Source organism: Wasmannia auropunctata, unplaced genomic scaffold (assembly GCF_000956235.1).
Source record: "Wasmannia auropunctata unplaced genomic scaffold, wasmannia.A_1.0 LD335207.1, whole genome shotgun sequence".
Classification (NCBI taxonomy): Eukaryota; Metazoa; Arthropoda; class Insecta; order Hymenoptera; family Formicidae; genus Wasmannia; species Wasmannia auropunctata.
Genome location: NW_012027683.1, coordinates 195,818 through 218,005, shown reverse-complemented (window position 1 = coordinate 218,005; position 22,188 = coordinate 195,818). Strand labels below are relative to the sequence as shown.

General features: G+C 38.0%; 2 protein-coding genes across 2 annotated transcripts; both read right to left on the bottom strand.

Annotated features, from left to right (window-relative positions):
• Positions 1–1,815: 1,815 nt before the first annotated feature.
• On the bottom strand, positions 1,816–7,774 carry LOC105457563 (dnaJ homolog subfamily C member 2). Its single transcript, XM_011702300.1, has 5 exons — positions 7,522–7,774; positions 6,873–7,148; positions 6,406–6,790; positions 5,223–6,327; positions 1,816–4,962 (listed from the first exon to the last, which is right to left on the bottom strand). Exons 1-5 carry the CDS (start codon positions 7,571–7,573, stop codon positions 4,912–4,914), a joined length of 1,869 nt encoding a protein of 622 aa, XP_011700602.1. The 5' UTR covers positions 7,574–7,774; the 3' UTR covers positions 1,816–4,911.
• A 2,586-nt stretch (positions 7,775–10,360) lies between these two features.
• On the bottom strand, positions 10,361–20,720 carry LOC105457562 (rab11 family-interacting protein 2). Its single transcript, XM_011702299.1, has 7 exons — positions 20,344–20,720; positions 15,582–15,620; positions 13,745–13,991; positions 12,881–13,256; positions 12,194–12,477; positions 11,550–11,982; positions 10,361–11,352 (listed from the first exon to the last, which is right to left on the bottom strand). Exons 1-7 carry the CDS (start codon positions 20,372–20,374, stop codon positions 11,182–11,184), a joined length of 1,581 nt encoding a protein of 526 aa, XP_011700601.1. The 5' UTR covers positions 20,375–20,720; the 3' UTR covers positions 10,361–11,181.
• Positions 20,721–22,188: the final 1,468 nt, after the last annotated feature.

Below are 22,188 nucleotides of genomic sequence, written 5' to 3'. Positions count from 1 at the left end.
GCGTGTGCTTTCTGATACTTTATAAAACATTTATTATTATCTTGTAAAAGTATTCTTACATGATAATTTTTTATCATCTCACTATAATTTCCTATTGAAAAGTAAAAATCTCTCCTCTGTGTAGACAGGCGAGCCACACGAGGAAGTCAAATGAAACAAATGTTAAAATAAAAAATTCGTAAAGAGTTAAGGGAGGATGAAAAATACGCTGGCGGATAATCACTCTTATTGTTCTCATTATTGATTACTCTCGTTGTCCTTGTTCCGATGATTATCGGTTACTAGCACGATAATTAACAACTCATGATTCATACGTATATGGATTCTAGACGAGATAACAAGTGCCTAAGTATCTATAACTTCTTTCGGACCACAGAAAGACTTTTATCAACTTAGACAAAGTAAAACGACTATTATTGCGAATTATTATTGCGCGAGGAGAGAGAGCTGCGAATTGAGTGTGTTGTACACTACTGACGACATGTTGTGACGATATATAGATATTATTATTCGTATTTGTAATTGTGTACATAACACCGTTTACGCGCGTATATTTCCGCTGAGATGCGTGAGTATGAATGGCCGATAAACTAGCGCTGCGAGAGATTCGAGATTATTATATTAATATAAATATATTATATAAATATATATCTCTAGATGGCAATCTCTATACAAACGAGATTAAAGGAGGGGTGGGGGTATAATGGGATAAGTAGATGAAGTGTACGCGGACCTTTTTCCTCTCAAAGAAACGACGTGGTCATGCGATATATGGTTTTTATTATGTAAAATGTAAACTCGGATGTGACGACGATCGGACATGCAATGATCTGAATCACGAATCTCTTTCTCTCTCTCTCTCTCTCTTTCTCTCTCTATCTCAATCTGATTACACCCACTCAAGTGCATGCTCAACGATACGGGAGAGCTTTGTAAAGAGCCACTTCATAGATATTCTCGACGGTCTCATCTTCGGGGGACGCGCGCCGCTTACGAGAGATTTACCGGAAATTTTTAATTAACGACGAGCTAAGTGAAAAGTTTCGTTTCAATTGGCTAATGTTTTTGGTCTCGAAAATATCCTGTTGTGAGAAATTAATGACGTGAGTAGAAATTCGCAAACTTTGCAGGAAATTTATAAGCGAAAGTCCAATTAAAGACAGAATTAAATCAATCGAAATAAAAATTATAAAATAATTCGAAATTAATCGGTTTTTATACATGTACAATAATTAGATGTATATTAAATGTAATGTTGTAATAATTGTACGAAATAATTGTATGAAATGTGTAAGAGAGGATACAAGAGCGAAAAGTTGCTCTTGAGATAACTTAAGACGCGCCTTCGTGCGAAATCTTTGTAGTAAATCGTTTGGAAATAGCGCGGGTCTCCCCCCTTTCACGCACAAAGAGTTCACTCGTAAAAGAACGCAGCCGACAGAGAACCGCAGCAGCCGCAGCAATGCAATCTCCAAATACAATACATACATAGAAATCGCGTTATCGATGTGTGTCATTCGAGTGACTCTGGGGTACGCAGAAAAAACGTGAAATTGGAAACCGGAGGGTGCATGGACACTGAAACTAACTACGTAAATGTTAACTTATAGACGTTGACAAATTTTTAAGCTCTCGTAAATTTTATAAGTACTCGTCAATCGGCGTGGTTCTGGAGATTTGTCGCGTGATGCTTCGATTTTTCTCCGTTTGTATACTATGTCGAATTGTAAAAAAAAAAAAAAAGAAAGAAAGAAAGAACGAAACGTGGAGAGAACATGTAGAATCAATTAGGAACCTAATGTTTAATGGAAGAGACCTCAGAACTCAGAGACTTTCATCGAGATTTCGGGCGAATGCCGGGCGATTGACAAATCGGTTTATTGTTATACGGATTACTACGGACTACTAGTTTTGAGAATACTTTCAGAATCACGTTCCTCGGCAGCCTTCTTGGCTTGTCTACGACCAATGCGAACTCCACTCTCTCACGCATCTTCTCTTCGCGATATTTCCTACGCACAACTCGCCGATCTATTTTCCCGTGTTTTACGCGTTTCTTTCGTATATTGCTTTGCTTTGTCCTAACACTATAAGCCAAAGAGCTCCCTGCTTGCATCGATGATCGATTTAGATCGCACGATGTACGATCAGAAGATTTCTTTCTCTCGTCCTTCATCTTATTTTTATCTCTAATCGTTGACTGCGTTGCATATCCCACGTTTGACGCTCTATATATTAATTTCTCGATTATCTCTCCCTTCTTCTATTTAGTTTCTTTATTTTAAGTGATAACACGAAACCGTTATTATGAAACATATAGTGTGTACACACACACACACACACATAACACATACACACACACACACAAAACACACACACATATGCCAAATTTTTAGAGAAGAGTTGGATGATGCTGAAGCAGCAAGTGTAAATTACAGAGACTACGGGTCCGTAAAAATACGACCATAAGTAGCAGCAGAATTTTTTACGCTCTGTAAAGTAATATAGATCGCCGTCTATTCCTCTCGTCTCTCATGGACGGAAGAGACACAAAAGAAATACAAAAATTTAAAAAAAAGTAAATAGAGCGCCACACGGTCCAGAACCACTAATGTTTAAAAATCCGAAGTCTGTTTATATCTTATGATGTCTGAATAAAAATTGTCATAGTAATTAAAACCCCGTGCAATCGATCTTTTTCGCTCATAATACGCATGTACGCATAGACGTACGTATTATATATATTATATACTTTGCTCGGATTTAACACTAGAACAACCAAAGCAATTATAATACTTCGTAATTTTATCAAATTTTACGATGCATTTTCTGACATTTTCCATGACTTTTGTTGCAACATGTAAATAATGAAATTTATTATTTCTCTTCATTCTTTTTTTCGAAGAGTAAATGCATAAGTATAAATATACATTAATCGTCGGTAGTTCTAGTGTTAATAAAGTTTTCAGGAAAAGAAAAGATATCGGCGTTGGATTCTACGTGAATGATCATCTGGCGATTAAATGGTGAAAATAATTGAACTAGAGATGGATAGATTATTCGTGATTTAAAATTGAAAAGATTTTCAATTTTGCTTGTGAAATAAACGCAGCTTCGTTTACGCGCAGTAGAATAGTCAATTTTTTCACGTTCTTAGTAACGACATCGTTAACGGCTAACGTTTTATACCGTTTTACAAAATTTACAACGAAATATGTTAAGTTCCGTTAACGATAAACAGTAATAAGTCGTAATAAACCGACAATGCGGAAAATATACGTCGTATATTACGAGATTTATCGTAAATACAATATCGCGTTAGTAATCGCATATAGAAAGACCAATATTTTCCATTTCGTGAGACTAAAAAGCGATCAGGTACGGTCAAGAGTAGCTAAAACTAAGAGACAAATTATAAACTTGCGACTAGCAAAAATTTAATTTTAATCAACTGAGAGAAATTTAAAAAGAAAGCCGACACGAAATTTTCTCCAAAATATTTATCGCTTGATGTAAGGTATTCTATGTAAATACATATAAATATAAATGTGTATGTTTTCATAAAATGCGCGGAGAGCCGAGGATATAAGATTCAGCAGGACCAATTACGTGTTTCTATTGTGTACTAAGGTTGTTTTTCGATTTATTTGTTATGAATAATGCTCGATTCGTTCGAAATAAAATTGATATTAATAGCCGGGAATATTATTAATTGTAATAATTATTGATAGTAGTAACGCTAGGTACAGTGTGACAAAGGACCCGAAAGAAGGGAGGGCGTTTAGCATGTGTGATAATGGAATAAAGTGCACAATAATTATATTCATCTACTCTATACGTTAGATTTTAGTGGCTTTCAGACATTGCGAACTTGTCGAAAAATGCATTTTAATTACATTTCGCTGTTCGCAAGTATGTTTAAAGCAATGCGTAACGCGTCGTACGTTTCAATATGGGATACTCTGGAATGGAATTTGGAATGTTGAAATAAGAAGTGAGAGGAATAGGAAATAAAATTAAACGATCAATTAAACGAGATTTCTTCTCGAAATCCTATCATATTGCCCTCGAAAAATAATTTCCTTTTTTTGCGATGAAGAGACTAGTCATATGATTTATGAAATATCATTCGGGAATATATATGAAATTTAAAATTTATAAATTGTAAGATAAAATTGCAAGAAAAATGCTTCAATTTAGCTATATGTTTCTTCTCTTGAGATTAAATAATACTTTCATTCATTCCAAATGCATTCGTATGATAATTATGACAATGAAGGATATTCATATAATTAGGATAAATAAAGGATCAGTACTCACGGAATGGGATTACAGGAACACTCACCGACGGGCATTTTCATCCAACGCAGGCATCTTTCAAAACATTCTCGTTTATTTATAAAGTCCGTCAAGTCTCCTCTAGTTGTTGCCTCTCCTTGATGGCGGCAGCTTTTCTCTCTCTCATTATTTTACAGTACTTTACAACATGTGTAGGTCGGTCGCGAAAATTCATGTTGCCAAAAAAAATACACAAGAGATCTTCCTAGGTCGTCCATCTTCACGGAAGTGAGTGGTCGGGTAGTAGCACGGTTTCAAAGGTACGGTTTAAAATGTACATGCGCGAAGAAATAAAACGTATCGCAGAATCGACTGAATAAAATACGTCGAATTTTTTTTTGTATGCCGTGCAGCTTATTTGTGCACGTATCGGCTGTAACAAGGCACAAGTATGCACGCGGACTGGCACTCAATGAGTAAGCTAAGATTCTTGTTCACCAGTCTTAAATTTCGTTTATAATTCTCTAGGGAATTCCATTTCGAAGAACGAAATAACCGTTGCATCGGAATTGCGAAATTGAACTAGAGTTCAATAAGTTAGAAGGAAATTTCGAGCTTAGCGTGCAGTTAATATTATTTCGTCACCTGCGCCGCCTTCTTCGCTTTCACGAGCTCGACCAGTTCCTGCCACAAAAAGAAACAAAACATAGCATTGTAGTTCGATACATTATTCTCTTTAAGCTAATACTGAATAACACTTAATATTAAATTATTTAATTATGTCGAACGTTGTTTTATCTTTTTTCCTTTCGTTTAAAAAAAAAAAAAGATACTTTATGATCAGGTATAACGATATTTAATTTGACATTACGTAAAACTCTGAGATTGCATTGTGCGACTATAATGATATAAGTTATGTAACATGTCTTTTTTTAAATGCTTACCTTATATCTCTTCATACATTCCTTTTTCGTTCTAGTGGGTATACACGCCGCGATCTGATCCCATCTGTCTGGGACCGTCGTGGGATAGGTTTTCAGTGCTTGTTCCAGGAGTTTCTGCTCACCCGGTGTCCACGGCGCCGATTCCTTTTTCACCTCCTTGGATTCAGCGGCGACGCCGTTCGCGATTGGATGATCTAGACGCTCCGTAACAGCTGGCATTCTTTCTTCGACAGCTTCTTTGCCCTTTTTCTCGGCGATGAAGTTGTCGAAGGCTTTTTTATTCGCTTGTTCCTTTAAACTCGATTTGCTGAAGTCGGTTGATTGCAGACTCTTGGCCTTTGCCAAGACTTCCTTGGCGTCGCGGCTGACTCCGCTGGTGGAACTGCTATGTTGATTGATGAAGTTTGCCACCACCTCCCAACGTTGATTTGTACCAGCGGGAAAGAGATTGACTGCTTTTATTAAGAGTTGCAAGTCATTCTCGCTCCAGGGTGCGGTGCAGGTTTTAATCTGCTTATCAGGCGCGTTTTTCGCATCGTTACTGATCACATTTACGCGGCGTTCTGCCTCGATTTTTCGTTCAGCTTCTTCAACGATACTTAAAAACGCGGTTCTGCCGTTGGTCTGAAGATTCTTCATTGCTTTTTCCAGTTGCACAAGCTTGAACAGTTCACAAATTTTCTCTACGCTTTCCATGTGTCGAAGACTTTCTTCTGAGTTTTTGGCAAAATAATCATTTGCCTTACAAAAATCCCTGAATGCCTTTCTTTCTTTGCGCAACGCCTTCTTTTGCACCTCTCGCTCCTGTTTCAGCGCATCTTGCTTCGCCCTTTCCTCGGATTCTTTCTTCTCTTTCTCCAATCTCTCCTTCTCTGCCGCATCTCGTGCTATTCTCTCTTCTTCCTGTTGCCTGGCCTTTGCTGCCTCTTGCTTCGCCCTTTTTACGGCGTTCTTCTTGTCCTTATCCTCTTGTTGGAATTTCTTTATCCTAGGATCTATATTGTAAGCCATGTCCACTAAAGTGCGTATTCGCGTCATCTCCTCTTTTTTCCGTTTCGCTCTCGTGGCTTTGTTCTTCTTCTCGATCCATTTGCGCATGTCCCGGCTGCAATTAATTTCGTCGTAAAACACTATGTTTTGCAATTTTCCTCTGAAGAAAACCCGCGTGATTCGTCGTACTTACTCTTGACCACTCTCCTTGTCTTCCTCGTCAAGATACGAGTACTCGCGCCAGGAATCGTAGTCGTACCAGAACGAGTAGAACTGTTCTACCTTCTCTCGTGGCATGAACGGGCCACCCAATCGCGGCACAGGCTTCTTCACGGACCACCGTGAGTTCTCTTTAAAAGCTTTACCCAACACCTCGTAAAAATTGTTCCGACAGTCCTTCTCGTCTGGCAGACTGTCATTGAAGTAAGGATCCACGCTATCGTAGCTTCGCCTCTTCGCTTGACTCCCAAGGGTTTCCCAGGCACGAGTTATACATGTGAAGTAGTCGTCGTCCGGTCGGATTTCCTCGCCCATCGCCTTGCGCTTGTCAGGATGGTGTTTTAATATTTTCAACTTGTCTGAAATCCATGTATTAGATATAGTTATCAATTTTCAATCAGTGTTACATTTACATTTTTCTATGGAGTATACTTTACGTACAAGCTCTTTTGATGAGATCTTCGGTCGCTCGGTGCCTAAGATCTTTCAAGCCTAAAACAGCGTAATGATCCTGATCCTTCCAGTCTCTTGGATCCAGCGACCTGAGGTACTCGAGATCGTCCTCGAATTGATACTGGGACAGATCCTCCTCCTCGTCCGACGATTCCGCATCGACACTGGCGCGCGTGAGGCTGCGATGGAACTGAGCTCGCCATGCCTGTGCGGTCGAATACAAAACTACGGGACCCGCTGTGCCGGTGTTGGCCTTGCTCGGATCTGCAATACAATTCATTTCAAGATTTATCTAAAAAAAAAAGCTGCAAAGGATTCTTCGGGACGTGACGAAATAACGTGGCAATTAGGCGTGCGAACGAGATCGCAGATGGATCGTCGGACGCGAAGTCAGAAGCACATGGTGTAAACTCGAATACCCGTTGTGGGCGACTATCTCCGGAATTACGTGAACGTGACGCGAAACTGAAAATTCTCTCACCGCGATAAAAAACGGGCCGAGCTAAATTGATCGACACTTGAAGGCTGAATTGCCATTGAAATGCGCGAGCTCATCCAAAAAACCCGCTACTTTGTGACACATCTAATCAATCATAACCTCAAAAAACCGGTGTCGCGGAGCAGAGGTTAGACTCACCGGATATGGAGTTGAACGCCGCGGAGTCCTCGTTCCCGGTGCCGTCCGTCATCGTCGTTAGATCTATGCGACGGGCTGATCCTGAAATCGCACACGGGATACGCGGAGGTACTCGTCGATCACGCTATGCACGCTATGCGTGCACCCCCCGAGCGACAACGAGCACGGAGCAACAGCGACCCAAAGTCCCGTCTCGATTGTTCCGAAGTAGGTACCTGAACGGCGAACCTCCGACAAGCACGAATGCCGCAAGCGCCAGCTCGGGAGTTCGCCGTTAACCTGCAAACGAATTATGAATGAAGCTCGAGAAAAAGGGAAATTTACAAACTTTACATTTTTACAAATTTACAACTTTACAAATTTACACGAACTTTCTTTCATATAATTTTCTCGGGAATTATTATTCGTTATGACCATCACCCTTTTAGGAATTTCAACCCTTTAACGCTTAATATCTTTAACTCTTTAATTTTAATTTATTAATTAAACTCTTTAATTAATTGATATTTAATATTATATATTTAAAATTCGAAAAGTTAATTCAACTATTATCTTTATACCTGTACTATTATCTTTTTCTGTTTCTAAAGAATTTTCTCTTTATTATTTATAGATTCCCTTTTATAAACACTAATTTTCTTTGTATATATTATATATAACAAATTTTATATATAATGAATTTTATATATTATATGTAATTAATTATTTTTTTTTTTAAAGAAGTTTCTTTAAAACTTCTTTAAAACTTTTTAACAATTTATTTTGTTGTAAAAGTAAACAAACACTCAAATTTTAGAAGATAATTAAACTACAATATTTATTTATGTCTGTACCTATTTAATTGTAATCGTTTTAAGAAAATTGAATAATTTCTTTTTCTAACAATACTCGAGACGGATGCTATATTGTCAACAAATGTATGATATGATTTCGATTTGAAGAAATGTGTTATCCGTGTATTATAAATGACTGTCGATTTACAAAAATTGATAAACCTATAAGCATATAATTGTTTACTATCAATGTGTAGTCTTGTCGCATCTTTTTTTACGATCACGTACTTATTTATTATCCATTATGATCGTTACCGGCGTCACCCTATCTCTGAAAAACGGACGCGGAACGCTCGACCGGTCCGACGCGGTTCGAACTCCAAAAATAAAATCGCTAAACCACGAGCGCTTACCTTATATACCTCCTGCGTGAGCCAGCGCCGCATCAATAGGAGCGCAGCAAGCGCTCATTGGCTGGCGCGCGAGTGGTGGGGCACGGGACTATATAAAGGCACGTAACTCGGTCGCGCGCGGCATTCCATATCGAACGGGGGGGTTCATCGCGTCAGCTGTAATCTATAGAACAAACTGTCGCCTTTAATATCTTTGAAAAATTTCTATCCTATTAGCTCACAAATTCAATACTAATTTAAAAATAGGAACGATGTCTTATTTTATATGAATCAAGATTGAAAGATTTAAAAATTGTGATGAAATTATGCGATGATACGTTAGGCTACACATCGTCCTTTTGCGCGACACGACGTGACGATCCCCCCCAATTCGATTAATTCGATATGAAATCATGTAAATTTTATATGATTAATACATTGTAAAATTAGAAACATCGCGCGTGGCCGAATTACGTGCCGTTTATGTAGTCTCCCATCACTCGCGCGCCAGCAATGAGTGCGAGACCGGCGCTCGCTGCGTTCAAGCGCTCCTATTGGTTAGCCGCTGGCTTTCGCAGGTGGTATATAAGGTAAGCGCTTCCACTGCTTCCAGTGAGACGCTCTTATTTGTTTTTGGAGCTCGATCCGCGTCGGATTTGTCGAGTGTTTCGCGTCCGTTTTTCAAAGGTACGGTGACGGTCATGACGAAATAATTCTCGAGAAGACTATATGAAAGAAAGTTCGTGTTTGTAAATACGTGATCGTAAAAAAAGATGTGACAAGACTGCAAACTGACAGTGAACAATTATATGCTCATAGGTTAACCAAATTTTGTAAGTCGATAGTCATTTATAATATACACGCATAACATTATTTCTTCAAATCGAATTCTTTGAATTAGAAAAAGATAAAAGTTAAATCGATATTAAAATTAACCTATATTAGTAGAAACGGACATAAATATCGTGAAAATAATTACTATGCTCAATTGCGGATCTTCTTCCAGAATGGCACTTGCCTTCTTGTCAAAGTCAATATGCGGTCAATGTTTAATTGTAAAGTAACTCATTTTGCAGACAAAACGGAAAATGACGCTAGGTCCTTTTTCGTCTATTTCGCGGTGTCGGAAATTTTACTTAAAGTTATTGGTATGTTTTTTTGGAAGATAGCGCATGCACCGTTTATCTTTTTTCTTATTTTCTCTAACATGAAGAGAAAAAGAGATTAAATGTACTTTGTAAGAAAGTGAATGCACCGTTTTAAAAAGAACATACCATATATTGGCAGTAAGAACTAGATGTGATTGCATTTTAATTGTTCCGTTTAATTGACCAAAAAAATCAGAACAATCAAAATGCAACGAATCTGCTATCTCCCCATAAAAAATTGCAATTATTCTATACAGAAAAGAAATAATAAAAACAATGTAATAGAATTGGATATTAAAAATGGTCAAAAAGAATAAATTGCATTGTTCAATACATGAAATTTTTCCATCATAGAAATTAAATCAAAGCTTCATTCCAAAACGTTGCTTTTAAGGAAAATTTTACTAAAAAGCTATAGTATACATAATGTAAACTATAGCTTTTTAGTAAACTTTTTCTCAAAAGCAACGTTTTAGAATGTAGCCTAAAATAACAATTAAAACGTGAGGTAGGCGAAACGAAGACATAAACTTCGAAATTTATTTATTTGTTAATAAAAATATACTCAAATATAAGTCATGTAATAGTTTGAACATTTGAAATTCATTGTGAGACATAAGTACCACATTGAACATTCGTATATTATCTTTATTCAATAATGCTCGTAATTAAACAATGCTCTAATTAACAAGGCGTAGTTCGATTTAATGCGAGTGCATACATGTACAAGACAGAAGGCACGTGTTTTCTTGTGTTTATCTCGCGAAGCTTCTCGACCCGACAGAATTTACCTTACGAAATATTCCTAGATAACTTACGAGTATAATAGATATTGATAAAAGAAATATACAGTCTACAGTGTTCGCTATGTTTTCTTGCAAAACGTCAATTGGACGGAAATCTCAATCGCGAACGAACACAAACTTTCGAACTTCGGATAGTTTTGTTTACTAGGAAGACGGGATTACATGAAATGCAAATCATTTTCAATTGGCATCACCACACACCCTATTCTTTGTTCGTAACGATAATAAACTGATTTCCGATATAATAAGTATAAATTACTTATTATCACTTACTTATTATCACTTGATTAGCTTACGATTATTCTCGCGGGATTTATAAATAAATACGGGGAAATGGATTTCGCAACGCTGCTACGTTATATCTTTTCTTTCCAGTTATAATGCATAAAAGAAAATAAATTAGAATATGTAGCAATGTTAATATAACAAATAGCCATTTGCGACTTTGCGTCAGTCATGTTTAAATAAATGTATCATTAAGACATTAAAAGGGATCCCCAGATGAAGATAGAAAAGCTTTATTATGTCGCGAATTATCGATCTATTGATTTCCGGGGGACGACAATCGCCTTTGATACGGATTCTGAAGTAATCGCGGAGAACATTCGATCACGCGTAGCAGCAGTGCATCGATATAATCCTCCAGATCGGAGAGTCTCTTGTTCTTCTCCGTGACTTGCGTCTGCAGCTGCAATGCCAGTTCTATTAAATCCTGCAAGTGAAATGCTTTGTTTGAAATAAGCCACTTGATTAGATAAAACAGTAATTGCTTGCAGCGAAAAATTTGCAGTAAGAAAACTTGTTTCATGAAAAAAAAGTGACGGTTACACATTTCTCTTCAATAAGAAAATAATAAGAGCTCAAATTAATTAGACTCAAAAAGAAACATTTTTACGCCTCGATATTTACTTCTCTCGATTTTCCCTCGAACTGGTTAAGGACCTCGTGCGGCAGGCGACTCTTGGAATTCGCGGCATTCTTAACGGCGTCCTCGCCGCCGATGATGATCCTTTCGGAAGACAGATGATTCTCGTCGTTAGCGTCTTTGAATTTGCTCTCCTTGTCTTTTTTCTTGTCCTTCTTCGCATGCTTTTCCTCCTTGGGATTTCGCGGCTCGTATTTCTCGTCCTTCTTATCCTTCGGCTTATCTTCCTTCACAAGTTTCTCTTTGCTCGCGGCGAGTTTCTCATCCTTGTTCCTCGGATGAAGGATCTCTCTCGGCGCCGGACTGGGCGGTTCTGGAAGATCTTTTAACCTCGATGCGATCGGTGAACGAATAGGTGACGCGTCGCGTTTATTATCCTGCGCCTCGTCCACCACGATCTTAGGTTTGCTTTCCCATCTGACAAGCACAACATGCGCAACATTGTTTCATTATGCTCATAAGTTTTATCTAATAAATCCATTTGTTATATTTTTTTGTTAATGATGTAACATTTCCATTACTGTTAGCATTTATTGGATCGTAAAATGTATGGTTTCTTTTATATTTATATTTTTTTTCCTATTTCTCTTGAAGATAAAAATCTTCAAAATGTCTTAAAACACTTTACCTTTTGGGTACGCTGCTCGCCTGCTTCCCATAGAGCTTCAAACCCCACTCATCGTCCTTCGTTAAATTGTCGACCTTCGATAGATTTGTAGTGGACGCGCTCATGGCAAATCGCGGTGGTTTACTCGGCGCGGCATTAATTGGCACCGGTGGCGTGTGCATCTCATTGAAGACATTGCTCTGCGAACCGTTCGAAATGCCAGTAGTAGTATTACCGCTATTAACACCCTGATGCACGGGTGCGTTCAGCGATGAGGCCGAGCTTTTGTGAGATAAATCGTCGAACTGTAACAGATTAAAAAAAAGTAATTGAAACTATATCCAACAGATACATTTATTTCCATTGTATTATAGTATTTATCCAATCCGTTACTTTTATATTTTTAATATATGTACACGGAGAGAATTTTCTTTTAAAATTTACTCTGAAAACTGTTGATCATGGGACAACATAGTATTTCGACAAATTTTACTGTACACTACAATAAATTTGTTGTAGTATATATTTAAAAAAATAGTGAAAATCATATAAAATTCATCGAAATACTATGTTGTTCTACGATTAATATGATTTTCAGGATAAATTTTAAAATAAAATTCTTTCCGTGTACATTTACCAAATTAGAAATAAAATAAAATTAATCAAATCTCCTCCAGTCCTCACTGACGAGATATATCTAGCACTTACCGTGAATTCATCTTCATCTTCGCTGATAACTCCGGGGTCAGCTTCGCCTGGTTCCTGTCGCGTGATTTTAAATTCGCGTTCCTCCTTCTCGTCCAAGTTATTTTCATCGAGCCGATTCTTGCTCTTGCCTTTGACTTTGTTCCCAATTGACTTGGCTAATTTCTTGAGGCCCTTGCGTTTCTCAAAGCTGCCGATACTGAGCAAACTACCGCCGATCGACTGCGCGGCTGTGGACAATTGTCCCAAGGAGCTTTTGTGACGTTCCTTCTTACTTAGGTCGGTCAGACTTCCAGCTTTGACAATAAAGCCGATCTTCACCTCGAGCTCGCCTCTCTCCTTAGTGTTCTCTTTGCCTGGTTTGCTATTAAGAGCGTACCTAATAAAAAAGCACATTTATTCCCAAATTTATTGATAACGGAATAAAATATACGTGTGTCTTCATAAAACAAATTTTTACATCTTAATAACTTCCATGATTGAAATCTATTTATTTATTAACAGTAAAAGATATAAAATTTATAAAACACCATAAATTTTTTTGAGATAACGTGAATCTACACAAATTATATGCAAATGACAAACAGTATGTGCATAAAGATGAATTATGAAAAATGTAATTGCTATGTTAAAAAAAAATTCAACATATTTGATCATATCAAAAACTTATTGCCACATAAGGCGAATGGTCGATTATATATCATATCACGTTATAAGAATGTAAAAAGGAATGCGAATGATTAACGAGATAGGCGATAGGCCGTAAACGCAACGGTTTCTCTTTCCCGAGCAATTTTTCTGTGGGCGAGAGGTGTGGGAGCGATTTGCATGAAACGCAATTTGCAATTAACGCTATCGCAAACGCACCATCGATTCCTGGGCCTCTCGTACACGTCGAAGCTGGAGAGCGGGATATTGATGGTGCCAAGAAACTCGTCGACACCCAGGAAGTTGCGGTGCAGAGCGGTGAGGACGATTTCCGCGGTGTTTCCCTGCTCCGGGATCAGCAGCTCGCATTCCTCGTGCCATTCCACGTCCTTGGTAGCCTTTTCTTTTACCGACGTCTGGTACTTTTCCTTGCCGAGTGCGATCGTCACGAAGCAATCGTTGGTCTCTGCGCACGTACATTCACAATTCGGCGTGTTGTCTCGCGATGTGGGCGGAGAGGATCGGTGTCGACCGGGAGCGAGGTCGGGAGATTAATGAGATGTGTGTAACGGGAATTAAAGGTCTCACCCGGTAAAAAGATACGTCTGCTCTCGACCGTCGTAGAAATGCCGTCGTAAGAGTTTACTTGATATTCGTATTAAGAAAGAAAAATATTCAATTCCGATTTCGATTTTAATTCTAACTGAAAAGCGTTAACTGGTTTGCACACATTTGTTAATAAAATTTTCATATTAATAAATTATTTGTGTATTAATAAAGTTTGCATATTAATGAAATAAAATTATGTATAAATAAAAATTGATCCGACAGAATTGGGGTAACTCAATTCTGTTTCACATGTAGATAATTAAACGTAATTTAATCCGACAACATTTGACGTGCTGTCGACAGGCTTCTAACTTTATATCTCTCAACAGATGCAAACCTACTATTAATCGTAATGTATGTTCTCTCGCTGTAGCAGCGCTGCGTTTGTTTATTTTAACATTACAGTTAATAAATATAGTAATGTCACAACGCGTGTATCGCGGACGCGCATCGGGAAGTCATTAACTCGTCGCGCAATTACACTGATTATTAGGTCGAGAAGATAGGATACGCGCTCACGTCTGGTATTGGTTGCAGTTGGAGCACCAACTTGTAAACGTTCCTATCGAGCATTTTAAAATACACATCGTACAACATTCTATGTCAATTTCCTTCAAATTCGATCGACAAACTTTACAATTTGCACATTTATCTCATGTATATAAATTTCTTGTTTTTACTTTTTTATTTATTGAGTTTATTAAAATGAATAATGCAATTTTTATCATATGAACATCCTTCTCAGAAAATTTGACATGCTTTCGTTACTTAATTTCAGCGGGATTTCTTAACGCTTAAAATGACATAAGATTTTGTGACGGATCAAATTACTTTAATTCCGCTGAGGTAACGGGATTATGTATTTCGGTTTGAACGAAATTCAAGTTGGTTGACACGGCGACGTGTGTACGAAAATTTGCGCGCATTGTTTATTTGCAAAACTGAGATTGCTTTGCCAGCGAAAACCGGATGATTCATGACCTAAAATAGCCGCGGAATACGAGGTCACTCGGTATCGGCGTGAACGCGCGAATAACGTATAGGTAAGAAACGTGATGAAGCCCGCGTTAATGGAAGAAAACGGATGACATTTGGATTATTGAGAGATCTTAAGATGTTATTGTGTTCAGGGCAAGATGTTATGATGCTTCGGGCATTAGGAGATCAAAGGCATCTTATAATTTAATTTTCATATACTTTATACATATACTTTGTGTAGCAAGATATGCTACATATGTATGTATAAGATATTGTACAACGTTTAAAGTATATGAAAATCAAATTATAAGATGCCTTTGATCTCCTAATTTATAAAAATTTATTAAATACATACATATGTAGCAAGATATTCTACATATGTGTGTATTTAATTAATTTTTATAAATAGAATAGAAGAGATGAGGGGAAAAATTTGCAAGTGCTATCAAGCTAAAAATATCGTACTCACTATGTTTTCCTTTAGTCAGCAAATCCTTGGCCCTCTGAACTGTTAAATAATGAAAAGGAAATGTCAGTGTAATAATAAACGCAGAATAAGTATCGAATAATATGTCATTTATGCGTACGCTATAATTTGTATTTACTTATCTAATAAATTAGATGTCAATTAGATAGATAATTTGAAATTAATCTTTCAATTCGAACAGTTTCGTGTCATTAATATTAACGATATACTCGTAAATAAATAGCTCGTAAATAAAAGGCAGATATAAACGTGCAAAAATAATCGCATATTCAATCGTTTTATATACAGCGTGCTCATATTTAAGTATTAAATGCCATAAAACGAAGCGGTAAGTCATCGTGAAAACGGAGATTTCTTTAACAGCTCTCGCGCACATCTACTTTTTTTTTCAATCGAACTTTCCACGACCCGTGCCCACGAGAAAATCTCACGTTAAGGCTTTCGCGTATAATCGCTCTCGCTTATATCAGGAGTAAAAGCTACGCTGCCCGTATATATATATACCTATATCAGTTACCGCCCCATTGATTTCGCGAGCATTCCGAGAAATCAATCATCGTTTTGTCATCCTTTATTTTTTATGTCGTCATTTATTCCTCCAATATTAATGTCATAATTTAAATATAATAAATAACATTTTAATATCTGTACGAACAATATTATTCTTTAAAATAATTCGTTTTCAGTTTGCATTTTAGATCCTGTTTAATAATATTTAAATTAATAATTGTAACATAGAAAATAAAATGTAAAACGTGTGCCAATTAAAAACTCTATAATAAGTAATTGAATTTGAGTGAATTTTATAATTGGCAATTTAACTATGTACGTCAAATATATGTAAATGGTGCGTCGTGGATTTGAAGCTCGTGATCAAAAGAGAGATTCACACGTATCATTTAATTATTTTTCTACCTTGACCAAAATACGGAATTTGAACAATAAAATTACACGGCTATAGCATTCCCAGACATTTTCCGGCTATTTATCACGCAAACAAAGGCTACTTCTTTTTGCGGAGAAAACCTCTTCTTAATTCGCGTTTATCTTCAATTTAAATATAAAAATATATATATCTGTGCTCAAATAAAATTAAGAATTGAAGCAGAAAGCCGAAAAGATATCTCATATACGTATTTGTTTTTATTTTTATTTTTTATTAAACTTTAGTAATTTTAGTGATGCATGTATGTACTGAGTTACGTGATATTGACCTTTACAGGTGCATCATTATGGAACTTGAAATCTGAATTTACATAATCCGCAAGATCTCGTAAAATGGTTACGGAATAAACGCCTGCAATAAAAAAAAGAAAGGAAAGAAACCGCATGTGTCTCTCTTCCAACCATAATCCGTTAGTTCGTAACGCGGAGCGTTACCGAATAACTGTTGGAGGCACTTCCTCGTTCTCACACGCGCGATGGCGATGAACCGTAAGTAATGGATGTGTGAGGTACAAGGAGGTAGGTAATATATTCCCCGATTTCTCGTGCACCGAAAGAGAGAGAAGAGCCGGGAGAGCCGACTCTCCTCTTGCATCCTCCTTCACGGTCGGATTAGAATTGAGATTGGATTGAAGTCCTTGCCGCGATGAAGCCGCAGTCAAATACCGTTTAGCCTGATAGAGGCATTTTTCAACGCTTCGTGCGTCCGAGCAACGTGGTCGCGATCGCGATGATCCAACGACATGCGACTAAATTTCTTGACCGGTCCCATCTAAGCCTATCTAAATTTTCTAGATTTCTCGGGTTTATCTTGAATTTTATTCGAATAATAAAAATATCACATTATAAAAATATGACGTGGAAAATTCGTATGCTTGCTAATTCTGTAAATTCTGTAAAAATATTTTAGATAAACAGTCAATAAGAATCGAAATTACGATTATCGAATGTAAGATTTAAAGTACACGGAGAGAATTTTTTTTTTGATTTACCCTGCAAATCATGTTAATTATGGGACAATATAGTATTTAGGCAAATTTTACTGTGCACTACAGTAAGATTTTGCAGTAAAATTTATTGTAGTGCACAGTAAAATTTGCCTAAATACTATATTGTTCCACAATTAACATGATTTGCAGGGTAAATTAAAAAAAAATTCTCTCCATGTATCTTGTTCGAACGTCACGTGGTCTTGGAAGATATTGTATATTTATAGCAGCATAATTTGGTTCGATTAGTGAAATACTTTATGCAAAAGCAAAGGAAAGGGGAGCATCGAATAGCCGCTAAACATGCTTTCACGCGTCGCCTGTTTTGTGCATCGAGGTGCGAAAGAGCTAGAAACTTGTCACTCCAAGAAGTCACGAGACGAGGATTTGTACGATATGTGGCACGCAAGAATCATATATATGTATAATTTACTTTTACTCTGCCACAATTTTATGACACATATCTTTTATATGCCATCATAAAACGATAAATGGGAATTTATCCACAATTATTTGCGCGTGCGCTTTCATATATAAGTATTTCGAAAACTTATTTTGACTTTAGTGCGCGGGTGAACGTTCTCTCTGAATCACCCTGGGGAAACTTTCCGGATTCGCACCTGGTGTCGGTCGCCGTTTTGAGCACAGATGTCCGGCTTCTCTTCTCCCCCGTGCACGTGTCCGTTGCAACGGCAATTCTCGGCCGCGATACTCTCGATTTGACACCCACTAACGTCCGAAGTTAGTAAAAGTTTCACGCGCGCTAATTAAGGGGACAGGTGCTCTAACGCGAACACGCTTTCACGAATTAAGTCGCGCTCTCGGTAACAGGGCTTTTATTTTATGATCGATTCGCGGTGAATGGTGTACTCTGATTTTAAACTTCACACAAACTGCACGTTGAAAGTTGGAAGACTACAATGATTTATTAGGGATTAAATTGTTGTAAAAGAAACGGAAAGGAATTAAGATAATAAGAGATGGAAAGAAAATCCCCTAGAGGAGGAGGAGGGGGGGAGGTTCAATTTAGATTATCGGAGGTGATATACATGTGTTTTAAAAACCGATATCAGATACAGCCGATGAGTAACTTAACTGTTTTGAATATCAGCAGTACATATAGAATGCGTCATTGGATATGTTGTGACCGAGGAATATCACGTGAAAGCTCGCCATTCGAAAATTTCTATATGTAGATCTCAATGCATGATATAAATTCTTTCACGCTAGGCAATAGAGTAATTCACTGTGAGCGCAGAACCGACGTATTTCCGCGAGGTAACGTTTATTCGCAGCGCAGCGATGCAGCCGCATAATTGCATCGCGTTTAATTGCTGACGGAGTTAATTGAAATTATTACTAGAAGTCGTTACAAACCATGCGAAAAAATTACGACCCTCTTACGATAATCTTAAAAAGTCAAGGAAATGAGAGAGATAAAAATAAAAAGGAGATAAATAATACAGTTCTTCAATTAATCTGTCCCCAGAGATAACTTTCGTTTCACGAATCGATCGAATTATCAATGATGAAAAAATTACCTTACCGCGAGTGTGTTTTTTTATAAGACATTCTTTCGTCATTATGGCAAAATCGTGCGATTTAAAGTCGAGATAGATATTTAGATAATTTATAATTTAATAATTTTATTTAGGTCTGTAATTTTAATTTTGAAATCTATTCTACTTTTTTTCGAAAAAAAGTATGCAGGACATTGAAAATTCACCGAAATTTTTGTAACGTCTTTCGTAACAATTTCTTTCTAGAATTCCTTTTATAATGTCGATGCAATTATATCCTTGGAAAGTGTCCAAATATCCAGCGCGTGACGACTACAAAAGTAAAATTCCGTGATTGTGTAATTCTTTTTTTTCATATTAGCAAAACATATTTAAGTTATAGAGGGTCGGCTCTTACATTAAAAGATCTAAATGCGTCGAACGTGAGCGTGCAATGTGCAATGCGAAAAAAGAGAAAATCGTTTTTCGAGCGACGCATTCTCCGACGGTCTTTAAATACACGCTTTGCGTGCACACCACGGTGTGCAGCGATGACACGATGACACATCGCACAGCAGAGCGGGGTATACAAGCGCGTATCCTCTCGCGCGTGTGCACGCTCTTTCTTGCATTCGCGTTCTTCTTCGATTTAAGATAACGATAGAGATATAAACCATATCCTCTCATGACGCATCTCCTCCGGCCGATGCTAAATCGCGGTATCGTTTACATTACCGATAAGATTAGAATTTCAGGGAGGGAAAGGAACGATCTGTGCGAACTGCTGCGGATTTACTTGATCTCTTTCAAGAGAAACAAACGTGTCTCTTTCAAAGTTCATCAAATTCTCAATACATCTTTCTTATCTTGTAGTCCCTTTCTATAGAAAACCCTTTTTAACGTCGTCGTAATGTTCGTGGAAAGTGTCCAGGTATCCGCCGCGTGACGAATACGAGGTTCCGCGACGCGATTTCTACGTCTCAACGACACGGGGGGCTCGGACGGCTGCGGATACATTCCTGAGCGGCGACGGAGACGAGGCTGCGAGGTTTCGCTCGCCTAGTTTTCCGCGTACACGAGAAACACGTAACCTTGTATATACATATGCATTTCTCTATACGTATATATGCATATAGCCGTGTATGTGACAAACAATTGCGTTATATGGCGCGCATTCCTCCGCGGCGCGTTCGAGCATCCCGACCACCTGTCGAAAAGGTGAGATGAGGAGAGGGGAAGAGAGAAAGAGAGAGAGAGAGAAGGCGAGTCGTCGTTACGATGCTCGTCGTCGCGATATCGCCACACGCTTACCTGTCACCTGAACGTGCGTCGGGCTCCACATTTTGAGATCGCTTTCTGAGCCACCTTCTGCTGCTCGCACGACGGAATTGCGACGCTCGTCGGCTCCTCGCGACGATCAACTACGACGACGCTCTGGCGACGCGCGGCGCGCTACGAGAAAACGTTCACATCACGCGGTCGTGTCTCGCGCACTGGCTCACCCGCACCGTCCCGTCTCGCTCGCGACTCCTCCGCTGCGCGCTCCGACTGTTCCGAGAACCGAGAGTCACGTTCAGTCACGTCGGCAGTCGAACGTTCACCACATCAGCACACCATCACCGACCGCGACATAAACTGACGTATACCTCGCTTCGCGACCACCGCGACGACTGGTGCGGCGCGCCGCCGCGCCTTCGAACAACCGCTACGTGCGTCCGCCGCGCGATCGGCGCGCCAGGTGCGGACTGAACGGGACCCATTGCGCGGCTATTTTCACGGCGCGGGCGCCGGCGGCGAGTAGAAAATGTAGAAATGCTTCCATTCATTGTAGCAAGACGTTATATTTTCTGCATAAAAAAATGAAGCAGGTATACAAATGAAAAAAAAAAGGAAAGATTAGAAAAATGTTCGATAAAGAAAAACCTAATATAGTTACGGCAAAATTCGACTAATAGATCGAGTATTTTTGTGAGTTTCATGAGTCTTTCCTATAATGTAATTTAAAAATCCAGAACTGTGATTGATCGGTCCGTTCATTACGTAAAATCTGTCGTTAATTTTTTTAACGTTGAGATGAATTAAATGACGATTGAAGGCTAGATATTGAATATTTCAATGAGATATGTCGTGGCGTTTAATTTTTGAAAAATTAAGATTACAATTTTTATAATGTAACATTCTTCTCTGGCTAACTTACTAGTTTGCATTTTGGTCTTGAGTACGCAATAAAGAGAATATGTCGAAGCAATAAATCTAACATTAAAATATGTACTGCACGCACATTGGTTTTAATGGCGTAGCTTTGGCCTTCATTCCGGATTTCCCATTCATCTCTTATACATTTGATTAACCGTATCCTGAACTAAGCGTTAATTAACCTGTTCGCAGCCTGCGATCGTCACGTCGATAAGAACTTACGCTGCCACATCGTGAGAAATGTCTTCACGTCTCTCGGATTCTTATAGTTACAGTACAACGATAATTATAACAATCAGCATTAACCCTTGACCCTTGGGATATGAATAACAAGAATAACAATATTAACGCAAATGCGTAAATGTAATGGTTATTAACTTATAATGCTTATTGTTAGTTAAAATTCAGATTATTTGTCTTATTGTTAGAATTTCAGGGAGGGAAATAATAATGAATTTCTTCAAAAATGCTTTGAGTTAATTCATATTCATCAAAGGCTGCTAGTCTGAACTAATGAAAAGATCTCGAATAAAAGAATCTTTTTTTTTGCAAATAAATGGTCGTACATATTACGTTTGCACGAAATTAATTCACTTAATTGAGGGAACTATTGTCAAAGCGTAATTCTGCATAAAATTGACGATTGCAGTCTAATTGCCTTCTTCGGCATATCCGAATATAATACGTGTTTATTTCTATGCGACTTTTATATCTTGATTAAATTTGTAATACGAGTACGCAATAATTTAGACGGTTGCTCTAGCGACTGTTCTGCGTTTGACAATGTCGTTAGATTAATAAACCTTATTATGTAAAGCCAAAAGCTTGTCCGCCTCCTATTTGCAGAGAAATCAGAGATGATTTACGATTATAAAGCTAAGCGGTTGTATTACATTCCGCGCGATTGCCCGCAAAGATTGCCAAAGAACGGAAGTGGTGAGGTGATACGCTGCATCGTAA

What these genes read in the sequence shown, in the direction of transcription:
- LOC105457563 (XM_011702300.1), bottom strand. Translation starts at nt 7,573, where the DNA reads ATGACGGACGGCACCGGGAACGAGGACTCCGCGGCGTTCAACTCCATA. An exon ending in GGCGTTCAACTCCATATCCG is followed by an intron (nt 7,149 to 7,521) that starts GTGAGTCTAACC and finishes ATTGTATTGCAG; the next exon opens with ATCCGAGCAAGGCCAACACC. An exon ending in GACAAGGAGAGTGGTCAAGA is followed by an intron (nt 6,328 to 6,405) that starts GTAAGTACGACG and finishes AATTAATTGCAG; the next exon opens with CCGGGACATGCGCAAATGGA.
- LOC105457562 (XM_011702299.1), bottom strand. Translation starts at nt 20,374, where the DNA reads ATGTGGAGCCCGACGCACGTTCAGGTGACAG. An exon ending in GACGCACGTTCAGGTGACAG is followed by an intron (nt 15,621 to 20,343) that starts GTAAGCGTGTGG and finishes ATTATTTAACAG; the next exon opens with TTCAGAGGGCCAAGGATTTG. An exon ending in GCTGACTAAAGGAAAACATA is followed by an intron (nt 13,992 to 15,581) that starts GTGAGTACGATA and finishes GTACGTGCGCAG; the next exon opens with AGACCAACGATTGCTTCGTG.